Source organism: Argentina silus (genome assembly GCF_951799395.1).
Source record: "Argentina silus genome assembly, chromosome: Y".
NCBI lineage: Eukaryota > Metazoa > Chordata > Actinopteri > Argentiniformes > Argentinidae > Argentina > Argentina silus.
In genome coordinates, this window is record NC_139654.1 from 51,253,129 (window position 1) to 51,265,417 (window position 12,289).

General features: G+C 41.3%; 2 protein-coding genes across 3 annotated transcripts; one reads left to right on the top strand and one right to left on the bottom strand.

Annotated features, from left to right (window-relative positions):
* Window positions 1-1,039: 1,039 nt before the first annotated feature.
* tk1 (thymidine kinase 1, soluble) lies at window positions 1,040-4,455 on the bottom strand. Its single transcript, XM_083697169.1, has 7 exons — window positions 4,313-4,455; window positions 4,108-4,139; window positions 3,742-3,855; window positions 3,114-3,207; window positions 2,749-2,838; window positions 2,131-2,250; window positions 1,040-1,605 (listed from the first exon to the last, which is right to left on the bottom strand). Exons 1-7 carry the CDS (start codon window positions 4,376-4,378, stop codon window positions 1,426-1,428), a joined length of 696 nt encoding a protein of 231 aa, XP_083553295.1. The 5' UTR covers window positions 4,379-4,455; the 3' UTR covers window positions 1,040-1,425.
* A 1,804-nt stretch (window positions 4,456-6,259) lies between these two features.
* afmid (arylformamidase) lies at window positions 6,260-12,289 on the top strand. 2 transcript variants are annotated; one of them, XM_083697088.1, is made up of 11 exons: window positions 6,260-6,371; window positions 6,767-6,857; window positions 7,134-7,238; window positions 7,839-7,887; window positions 8,164-8,249; window positions 8,398-8,470; window positions 9,393-9,490; window positions 10,034-10,112; window positions 11,166-11,301; window positions 11,714-11,818; window positions 12,160-12,289. In XM_083697088.1, exons 1-11 carry the CDS (start codon window positions 6,318-6,320, stop codon window positions 12,187-12,189), a joined length of 906 nt encoding a protein of 301 aa, XP_083553214.1. In that variant the 5' UTR covers window positions 6,260-6,317; the 3' UTR covers window positions 12,190-12,289. The 2 variants fall into 2 exon arrangements, with proteins under 2 accessions (XP_083553214.1, XP_083553215.1); XM_083697089.1 differs by lacking the exon at window positions 6,260-6,371 and having other exon boundaries at window positions 6,717-6,857.

Genomic DNA, 12,289 nt, shown 5'->3' on the forward strand with positions numbered 1-12,289 from the left:
ACAAAATACAACACAGTTAAATACAGAAACCAATACATCATATAAAACCACAATATATCAGGAGAAACAATCACATCCTTCACCAATCCCTAAATTGCCCGAGTGGCACCAGAACAACCAACTGAAATGTTTTTTGTCGATTGTTCCAGCAGTGAGGTGCACCAAAACTAAAAGTGGATTTATCCAAGTCAGACCTGAGGAACCTCAAGAGTTAACCAACTCTTAGAACAAGTTAGGTAATTGATGTTCTTGAATTTCAATAGCAAGGTTAGGTAAGCCGGGGGTTTATGCAATAGGGCTTTACACACAAAAAGGGAGTAATGAAGAGATCTACGGGACTTTAATGCCAACCTTTTGATAATGATGAGAATTAAAACTATCACCTGTGATAAAGCAAAGGGTGCTATGGTAGATGGCATCCAAAGGTTTAAGAGTAGTGGTTGCTGCATTTTGATAGATGATATCACCATAATCAAGCACTGGCATGAAGGTTGATTGCATAATCTGCTTTCTGCTGTTTAGGGAAAGGCAAGATCTATTCCTATAATAGAAGGCCACCTTAAATCTGAACTTTGCTCCTTTGTATGTTTTCTGAATGTCAAGTCTTTGTCAAACCAAATGCTAATTAAAGGTATTTATAAGCGGGGACATGTTCAATGGGGGCACCACCCAAAGTACATATGCATAAATCAGACAGATTTTTCTGTGATTTGGTAAATAACATGTTTTTTCCAGCATTTTCCAACATCCTACCTAACAATAATATAACCCCCCCCCCCCCCCCCCCAAGAAGTGTTGGACATTAGCTGTTGTGCACACTAGCATGATGACTGATGTATAGATGATTCGCTTACTTTAGAGTTAGACAAATGTACTTTCAGGTCCGTCCCCTCTTTTACAAATGGGGTTTTCACACTTGCTGGTTGGTTGGTTATAAGTGGACATTCTGGACACTGGCGGAAGGTTGTGGGTACATTTATGTTGAGCAAAACTCAACAAAAAACACAAATAAAAACAAATTAGCATTAAAATAATTTAATTAAAATTTTATTTCATTTAAATATTTACAAATAAGTAGGCTTAACTAAGTACATATATTTAAGCTATATAAAACATACACAACAAAAGTCTAGATAGGACACAGATACTATACAGATCAATCGGCCATTGGAGACTCAACGTCCACCCTCAGTGGGGTACCAAACTTAAAATGTTATGGTAGATTCAAGGATATGCCATGGTTTTATGTCACACAGCATTTTATGTGCCATGCGGATGCCTTTTGAATTGCTAAGGAGTGAAACGTCTTGTTTGTTTGAATCTGAAGAGTCATCATGTTGCATTGCTGAATTTAGGTTTACAAGTAATTAGATAATTCATTCAAATGTCCAAATGTACAGTGTGTGTGTGTGTGTGTGAGAACTATCAGAGGTGAAGCGTGGCGAATAGTTTTCTCGGCGCGCTGGTGTCGAGCTGTTTTGCCGTGGCGAGTTGCGGTGGAGTTTCATTCCTCCGGGGGGCGCTGTTCTCCTTCTCCACTGTCAGCCCACTGTAACACTTCCTGCACACCGCCTGGTACATATCAACTCCACCAATCACCTCCACCTGGGGACAGGAACAGGAAGTGAGGCTGACACCATAATAACTTTTGTGGAAAACTCATAACTTTAAGCGGAAGCTCATAAAAATCGGATTAGAGAGATATGAACATGGGACTTGAGGAGGATAGAATGAGTGATGGAAAAAGACAAAAGTTGACAAGGACAGAAAATGTCAGAGTACATGAGTTGTTTGTGAAGGACAGTCTGGATCTGAAGAGTCCTCTCTTCCATTCTCACCTCATGACACCCACTCTCTATCCCCCATCCCCCCCCCCCACTACCTCCACCCATCTTGTCCACCCAGCCTTGAGGTATGTGGCCTGAAAGCAAGGTCTTTTTTGCAGAGGAGCCCTTGATGAGCCCCTGATGCATTGTACTGTGTTTTTTCTTATTCTCCTTCTTCTCCTCACTTTTCCTTTCTCTCACCTCCTTCTCTGACTCCAGTCTCTCGGTGCATACGGCCTCTTTGTAGCATTGTACCCCTCCCTCCTCCTCCTCCCCTTTTCTCCTCTCTATTCATTTCTCTCACCTCTTTCTCGATGCCCAGTCTCTTGGTGTAGGCGGCCTCCTTGTAGCACTGCATACAGACGGCATTCAGCTTCACCACGCTCTCCGCCAGAGGGACTAGGTTCAGAATGCTGCCAAATGGCTACAGACAAACAGACAACACTGCAGAGGTCAGAGGTCACCACCACAGGGGAGTTAAGATGACAGAGGTCACCACAGAAGTGAATTGAATTCCAATTAAATAATTGAACAAATTGAAAAAAAGTACATTCATTTTCAATGACTTTTCAAGACATTGAAAAAGTCTGAGTATCTACATATAACCAATAGTTAGCAACTTAACTCTGTGTTCTTTACATTTTTCTGTAAAATTAAAATAAAACGATTTTGGAATTGAATTGGAGTTTCAAAATACTTACTGATTTGAAAAGGTATTCGCCCCAACCCCTAAAGTGCACTATTTCTATACAGTGCCTATTTCCTAGTACTATAGCACAGCAACAAGATAATGATGTTTAAATAAAAATATATATATATATATACACATTTCCTTGGGCATCCTTGCCGCCTTTTAGTTGTATTTAATTCAACCTTGTATTAGAGAACTCCTAGACAGGAGGCAGCTGGCAGACGTGCATACCTTTCTCTGGAACGTTCCGTCCAGGGCTGCTACAATGACGGTTTTCCCCATATTGGCCATTTCCTCACAGAACTCTACTGTATCTGGGAACTGAGGGACACAAAAGAGATACATTACAGCATTAGAAAATGGCACATTGTAGAATAACCTTGGGGTGATCATGGGACGTTTTCCAGGATATAAATAAGCCCATGTGGATAAGAAAGCATTTTATTGGAGATTCTCAATTGAACACTGCGTTTGGTCCAGATGAGCCCTAGGAATGGTCATATAGGATATCATGCTGATAATTCCCCTGTGAGAAACAAATATGACATTACATTTTGGTTTGATACGGTACACATTACAAAGTACATCATACTCACAAACTGTCCCTCGTCTATTCCAATGACGCAAACTTGTAGGGCCAGAGAACGCACATCACCCAGCTGACTGGCTGGTACTGCTTCCATTGTATTTCTGGAAGGGACAAAATAAATCGACCATTTTATTGACCTTTAACCTTTTGGATGGAGGTCCAACATTTCCTGTTTTCAATCAAAGTAACCTTGATAACACTTAAAACTAATGATTGTGAAGATGTCAGCTAGCTACAATAAGCACAGGAAGTTATTTCCACCTGAAAAACAAAGCTAGGGTGGTGCCAATACAATTGTGGAAAGATCTAAAAAAAGCCATGGCCTTAGTGTAATATTTTGACATCTGTCCTCTCGTGAGTTTATCACTAACCTCACATGACACAAAGGTGAAAGCTATGTAATGTAACCCTGATATTCTATTCAAAGTTGTGTGTTAATGCAACAGAAAGTTCTGTATTTAGTGCTATGGAAACAATTATTTTGCTTCGTCTTAAACTGTTCGTGGTGCTGTGATATTGATGCTGTGATATTGCATGGTGTTGTTGCTGTTACTTGTGTTTATGTTTGCACGTAAATGACTCGTTAAATGTAAGATATGGAAAAATAAATTGAATAAACAAGATATTGTTCTTACTTGTCGTGTGTGGCCATCCCTTTTTCGGAGTACCGTGTGTCTTTCGCGTATTTGATCACTAAGCAGTTGTACTGTGCTATCTGGAAGCGACGCACCCTCCGCATCAACTCAGTGCTATGAAATATGAAATTAATGTTAATGACAGAAAACGACAGAGGGTTAAAGCAAACAGATCTATTATGTCGACTGGAGTAGCTAATGGTGATATGCAGAATATAGTGTGTGTGTAAGGAGTGGCTCCATCATATTTGGCGGGATGCCTCAGGACGAGCTGTTTATTGTGTCGTAGTTATGTCTTACAGTGCAGTTGTACAGAATAACATATTCACTGGTCAATAATCTCAAATAAACATTGTTTATACACACCTTTTACCTGAAAACATTGGTCCAAAGATTACCTGCAAACAACAATAGAAAGAGGACTGATCAGTGAGCGCAGTGAGAGTAAACACATTAAACTTTGCATAATATCTGTTTACTATCTCATTGAAGGAGGTCAGGTAGTCAGAATGCTTTTGTTAGTTAGTCAAACTTCTCCAGTCGAGTCTTGATAATGTGGACATGATATTACCTGGATTTGTCCTCGGGCTTTCTGCGGTGAATTTGGCTGAATCTTTGGAACGTTCAAGCAGTCCATTTTGTTAACCTTCTGGTTATAATATGCTTTTAACGACAAACAAATAAAAATAAAAATAAATATTTAAACAGACAGAATGCTGCTAACTCACAAGTTTTCAAAGCTGAATAAAAATTGAAAGTCCCGCCGCTTTATACAGGAACAGGCTAGCCAATGGGCATGAAGCTACGTCACTGAAGGAACCAATCGACTTGGAGAAGGATCAAATATCACAAAACTACTGACGTCAGATGGGCTCGATTGGCGGGAGACAGATGGTTGAGTGTATGTGTGTGTGTGTGTGTGTGTGTGTGTGTGTGTGTGTGTGTGTGTGTGTGTGTGTGTGTGTGTGCGTGCGTGCGTATTCTTAGTAGACTGTACAAAACATGATCATACAAGCAATGAAAGAGTATTGTAATTGTTGATTGACAACAGATCTCGGTGATTTTTTTGAGTAATTGTACCTCATCATAATAACCAAAGCAATAAGGATTATTACTGTATTGTTTTGTTTTTGTTGACATAGGAGATGATGTAGGGCTTGAAATCATGTTTTGAAAATCATCCTTGAGCGCCACTAATAAATCATAGAAATGCATGTTAAAATGCATTTTTACAATTATTTACATTTTGTTGGTGATTGCAGCAATCACTGATGGCGGCTTTATTATTATAATCATTATAATAATTATGAAACTTATTTTGTGTACGTTCCTAGTGTCATTTTTAAAATGTACATCCAACTCAAAAAGCTGATGCAAATAGTTGCCTCAATTTTCCTTTGTAAATATTACTCTGTTACAGTTCTTTCTTTTCTCCCACAACATTTCTCAAATGTAAAGAACCTTAATTATTGCGCTTGCTTCAGCAAGTTCAACTATTGTTCTCCGCAGCATTTTGAATTAGTTGGATTCTGACTTCTTGGGGAGGCCAGTAAAAAGTGCATTACAGTAATCAAGTCTACTTGAAATAAAAGTATGAATCAGTTTTTCAGCATCCCGCTGAGTTAAAAACGGCCGCACCTTGGCAATGTTTCTGAGATGAAAAAAGGCCGTCTTGGTCACCTTGCTAATGTGGGAATTAAAACTCAGATCAGAGTCTAAGATAACACCAAGACTTGTAACCTCTGACTTAATCAAGGGAGTTAGATTCCCAAGGCTGATTAAAAGCTTGTTTGTCTTTGGGGCCAAGTAAGAGGATTTCTGTTTTGTCCTCATTTAGCTTTAAAAAGTTATCGTTCATCTATTTATTGACAGCTGATAGACAGTTAGTGAGGGGGCAAGTAGCATTCGTATCATTCGTAAATTCAGGAACCTAGTTTCTATTGAAAGCCATCTGTTTGAAGCCAATTGATGTCAATTGCTGTCAATCTCCAGTGGGAGGGCCTGACACTATCCTGCAAGGTATGAGGCTGTCGCTGTATGACCGCCACAATAGAAATGCAGATTCTGTGATTGCTGATGACTAGCAGGGTAGCAGCCCCTCCCACTTAACGATCAGTTAACGACCAGACAGGTTTCACCACTCACTCAATCCCAAATGTATTAGTCCTGGTCTAAGGTGAGCAGGGGTTAAATGCCTTGCAGGATAGTGTCAGGCCCTCCCACTGGAGATTGACAGCACTTCACAGCAATTGGCTTCAAACAGCTGGCTTCCAATAGAAACTAGGTTCCTGAGTTTAAGGCAGGATAGCCACAGCAAATAATACATTGAGATGATTAAATGTTTATTCCCATGTATAGTTACATATAATTTGTGGTTGCTTTATACATATTTAGTATTTCTAAATGCGTAAAGAAGTTTAACGTTTATTTGGAAGAAATCCTAATTTACATAGATTTGCATCGAACGGAAGTATAGGTAGTAGAGCGTAGTTCCACTATTGGAGCTCAGAAAAGAGGAGAAAAAAACCCAGATCTGGCTTGTGTGCCTGACTTCAAGTTATGCGGTCAGTGTTTCTATGTCTATTACTTCAAGAGCAAACATGGCAAATTGGAGGGATATGAAGAATGATGTAAGTTTCAGTAGATTAAGTTGTTTAGTTTAAGAGACAGTGAAGAAATGAAGGTATTGTATAAGACATGACATTTCTGACAACATACGATCCTCTTTTCTCATAGCAGTCCTTTCATTTCAGCAGCGTTCAATCTTTCAGTTAATATGTTTAATTCACGGCCTTCTTTTGGCCGGAATAAAGCACAGTTTTGAAATATCCCTAACTTTTTGCCAGAAACCTGCTTGATAACATGACTACAGCAGTGTAAGTCAGGTCAGTGCGAGGATGTTCGGATGATCGCCATTAGAGGGCGTTGTTCGCTGCGTCGCCGCTGACTTGGTCCTGCCTCAGCCAGCCGGTACACCGGGGCGTGTATGGCCGCCGACCGGTAACATACTTCTACCGTTTGACAGGAGCTCGAGAAGCAGTATTCTCCCACTCGGTGGTCTCACAGAATGTCGGCGGACGACGTCATCAAAGCCCACGTAGCGGCGGTCAAAGAAGGTCAGTGGATTATTTACCGCGTAGGTCGTTTATTTACCAACATTGGTTAATGACTCACTGTGTTTGAAGGATGGTACTCAGTGTTATTGGGATCGTCTCCGTCTTTGACAGATGGTTGGTGCCCGGGTAGATACATGATTGAATAGGCTTTGATATGTTGTGTTGTGTGACACACAGTTTTTTACTGGCTGAATTAGTTGCTGAATTCGTTGTTAACCTATTAATCGGCCTATATCCATATTGTGTGTGTGCGTGTGCGTGTGTGTTTGTGTTTAGGTACGGAGCGTGCCCGTGGACTGGCACAGACCCTCCTCAACGTTCCATATGGAGAGGGAGAGGGAGAGAAACTGGACGTTTACCTACCCAACACAACCTCTCTAGGTGGGCCGCCCAATGGAGAAAAGGGATTGGGGGGGGGGTGCGTATGTGTGCACATGTATGTGTGCACATGTATGTGTGCACATGTATGTGTGCACATGTATGTGTGCACATGTATGTGTGCACATGTATGTGTGCACATGTATGTGTGCACATGTATGTGTGCACATGTATGTGTGCACATGTATGTGTGCACATGTATGTGTATGGAGGTTGGTACAGATAGTTATGCAATCCCCTCGCAGACGGAGCTTAGCTGGCCTCACCCCCCCCCCTTTTTGTCAACAATGTCTACACTGAACCCAAAAATGATAGAAACATATGACTACTGATTTAAATGTATTTGTGTATGTCTGCTATTTGGATAGGCCTCAATAGATGGTCACACTAGTATCTGCAACCCAAGGGTTTGGTTTGGTTAGGTTAAGTTAGTGAATAGCTAATTGAACAGTGTGTTAATAGTTATACAAACAGATATTTGTATGTGTTGAGCTGTATAATCATTTGAACACTGTTCATGTCGCAGCAGACACAATAGAATAGAGGAGGGATATGTTTGATTAATAGTTTTTAACATTGTCTGTGTTTTTCTGCCTATTACAGATGTTCCCCTGGTTATCTACATCCATGGTGGATACTGGCAGTTCCTCAGGTACTGAGAGAGAGAAAATCCATTACAACATTGTCTGTCTGAGTTTTTTTAGTTTGTACTGTACAAACTGCTAGTTCTGTTGACCATGGTGCAAACAACACAGCATATAGGGACAATTACAATGATTCAATGAAATGATTTAACGAAGCAGAGGGGCTTTCGTTAAATCCAGACAGTCTGTCTGGCGCTCTATTCTAACTCTGGCTCTTTTTCTGCTTTGGTTATTCTTTTCCACTCAATGTATATTCTCTGTAAAATTTGACCACGTCCTTGCAGTAAGGAGGAATCTGGATTTATGGCCGTCCCATTGGTCCATAAGGGCGTTGTGGTGGTCGCCATTGGCTACGACATTGCCCCCAAAGGTACCCTGGATGTCACAAATGTATGTGTCATAATAATAGATTGTCTCTGAGGAAAGAACCAAGTGGATCTCATCTTCTTACCCTCTCCTGCTGTCCCTCTTTTTGTTCTTTTCTTTTTTTCACTCTTTCACTCTTCCTCTCTATTCAGGAAATATGGATTTGATGGTGTCACAGGTGCGGAAGAGTGTGGTGTCCGTCATTCAGCAGTACTCTCACATTAGGTGAGTCAGTCTGAGGAGATTCAGGTCGCACAGGCCAGAATGACTCGTGTTTCTGTAGCGTGAGGCAGCTTGAAGTACACCCCTGGACAGGACACTAGTCTGTCACAGGGTCTTACCCCCCTATCCATCTCCTTAACGCTGGGTGCCAAGAAGAGAGGTCTCTGGTATGACTCGGCCAGGGATAGCACCCCCAACCTCTCAGGACCAACACTCTAACCACAAGGCTACTGATCCATTAAGTACCCCCACTTTATCCTGATAGTTTTAATACTCCTCATTGCATACTTTAGCAAAAAGTTGGCTGGACCTTGTTAAAGTCCCGTAGATCTCTTTGTTACTCCTTTTTTGTGTATAAAGCCCTACTGCATAAACTTCCGGCTTACCTAACCTCATTATTGAAATTCCAAAACATCAATTACCTATCTCGTTCTCAGAGTTGGTTAGCTCTTGAGGTTCCTCGGGTATCCTCCGAATTGGGTAAATCCACTTTTAGTTGTGATGCACCTCACTGCTGGAACAATCTGCAGAGAACATTTGAATTGGTTGCTCTGGTGCCTCTATGGCAGTTTAAAGTTTTTACATTACATTTACATTTTTGACATTTAGCAGTCGCTTTTATCCAAATTTGTCTAAAGTAACTGAATCATCTATACATCAGTCGTCATAAGAAAAACTAATCTATGCTAGGACCAGGTGCCATTGGCAGCCACAATGCAAAAAAAATAATATATATTTTTATTAAGGACCTCTTTATTGAAAAATGTGTTTGTTTTTCTTAATTGTGTTTTATTATGTTATAATTTTGTTTGTGTATTATCGTAAACTGTGTGTATGCAGGGCTCCCTTGTAAAAGAGACCTTGGTCTCAATGGGAGTCCCTGCTAAAATAATGGTTAAATAAAATATATGTTGTGTGTTTCCAGTGGGCTGTACCTATGTGGCCACTCGGCAGGTGCTCACCTGGCTGCTATGGTCCTCAGCACAAAATGGTCTCAGTACAATATCACACCCCAGATCAAAGGTGAGGGGTCACATGTGAGAAGACCTGGGTCAAATACAAATTTGAAATGATTGCAAATATTTGAAGAACTTTGAGGTGTGCTTGATTGAACTCATCAGGAACAATGGAAGTATTGGTACAGTCTCAAAGTGCAAACGCAGCATTGCAAGACTGGCTAAATTGCATTTACATTACATTTATGGCATTTAGCAGACGCCTTTATCCAAAGCGACTTACACCAAATACATTTGTTTAAGTAAGTGAATCATCTATCCAACAGTCATCATAAGACAAAGTAATCCATGCTAAATCAAGCACACCTCAAGTTTTTTAAACATTTGTAACCATTTAAAACACCTCTTTGGCCCGGTCTGAAGGTGATCTTAAAGGTCAGAGGTGAGAGGAAGAAGGGCAGATGCCAGAGGTATGTCTTACACTGACGCCTGGTTTTGTTTATTTGACGTCAATCTACTGTCGATACGTGCAGAGACAAGACTTTCTACCATTTAAATGGTTCATAGTTCATAATGTCCTTTTCTATCTCTCTCTTTATCTCTCTTTCAGGTGCTTTCCTTGTCAGTGGTATATACGACCTCCTTCCCATCCTCTCCACGTATGTCAACGAGCCCCTGAAGATGACAGAGTATGTACCCCAACTAGGCTTGTGCCGCTATCAGATTTATCAAACTGGTATACCTTCCCGCCAAAATACCTTCTACGCCGGCAATACCTTTAAAAGACAAAACAAAAAACAAAACATTTCTATCAAGTGTAATCCACCCATCGCAGCGGGACGTGGCATTGTCAGACAAGCGCACCCAGACTCTGTGGGCACCAGGTGACAGCAGAAGTCTTCCTCTGGTATTTTACTGCATGTTCACAAGCTAAACCTTATGGCCTATTCACATTAACAAAAGTAATCAAGGTAGTAATCTGTCGTGCTTGGCAGTTAATGTTGAATTACCTTTTGAAAGACTTTTTTTGTACGACATAAGACTAGCCTCTACATTGCTAACGTTCACTAACTGGCTACACACACAAAGCCAGCTCTTGGTGCACAACACACACACAGACACACACACTTGCATCGTGGAAATGAAAGGGCCGTAATTTGTCGTTTGGTTTGAATCCAAAACTGGTGCAGCTGCGTTTTTTTTTTTTTTTTTTTTTTTTTTTTTTTTACACCAAATCCAGGTCAACAGGTCATTTCACACTACTTTACTGGCTGCTAGCTTCACAGCGGTTATATATCTCTCTCTGGCCACTGTAGCAGGCTAAACATGTTCCACAGTGTCACTGATCATGCCGGGCACATTGCATATGCCATTTTATTGATTTAATACATGTCAGCTTTTGTACTTGGCGGGTGTAATGGCAAAACAACGTTATGGATGATGTGGCGGGAATTACACTGGTGTAAGCTTGTATACCGTATGCTACCGTTAAAACCTTCCACTGGCCCAACCCCTAAACCCCACTCAAAGACCCTCTGTTAACGAGGACCCTGTGGTATAGAGGTCTTTATCAATGGTCATTTGTGTGTGTGTGTGTGTGTGTGTGTGTGTGTGTTTTTTTTTTATGTATGCCTTTGTGTATATGTTAGAGAGGGGGATTTAGATGTAATGCGTGTGCGTGTGATTGTCCAGTGTTGGTCGGTGCCAGTCTGAGCCGTCCCTCCTCTCTTCTCCTCCCTCAGGGAGGTGGCTCTGAGGAACAGCCCCAGTCAGCTGGTTCCGCAGCTCAAGCTCTCCTCCTCTACGTGTGACATTGTGGTCGCAGTGGCACAGAACGACTCACCGGAATTCCGGAAACAGTCTGAGGACTACTATAAAGTTAGCGCAAGACACTTGTATAGTTTTCACACCATCATGTCGACACAAACCTCACTGTGTCGGTTCATATTGGTTCTTTTAACATTGTACTGTACTGCATGGCCTGGCTCCCTAAAAGCCATCTGAACTGGCCCAGTCACATATCTGGTGTCAGCTGTGGTATATGAATAGAATGCTGTTATACAACAGGAGTTTTATGGATGGCTATCAGAACATGGCTACAGTATGATGCATCATTCCTGGAATGAATAACAAGTAAATATGTACTATTATAGTAATCCAATTTTTAGGAAGTAATATTTATTTGTTATATGAATTTCAATAACACTGATACTCATTTGTAGGGTGCAACAATATAATTCACTGCACTCATATCTCTCCTCTCCCTTCCTGTCTCGAACTTTGGCTTCAGGCTTTGGAGTGCTCAGGACTGAAAGTGAGGCTTGAAGACGTGCCCGATACGGATCACTTCAACATCATAGAGCAGCTGGTGGACGGAGACTACCATCTCACACAGGTAGCCCCCCCCCCCCCCCCCTTCTCAAAGGTACATCTCACACAGGTAGACCCCCCCCCCCTCCCCTTCTCAAAGGTACATCTCACACAGGTAGACCCCCCCTCCCCTTCTCCATGGTACATTTGACAGTCATTATTGGTGAAAATCTTCAAAATAATTATAATGACGGAGAGAGAGAATGTGTGTCTGATTATGTGGTGCGTTATTCTTTTTTTTTCTCTCCCCTTGATCTGTACTGTATAGATACACTTTTGACCTGAGTTGTGTATGTTAAAGTGAAGGTAAAGACTGTGTGAGTTCAACCCTCTGCGTTGTTTGTCTTTGTGCTTCGTCGTCTGCAGCTCCTGCTGAAGATGATGGGGAAGAGCTGAAGAGATGCAGAGACGTTGTCCTCATCCATTAAATCAACACTAAAACCTTAGTCCACAGGCTTCATGCACCCACACATGTTGAGGGGGTTATTGGTGATTC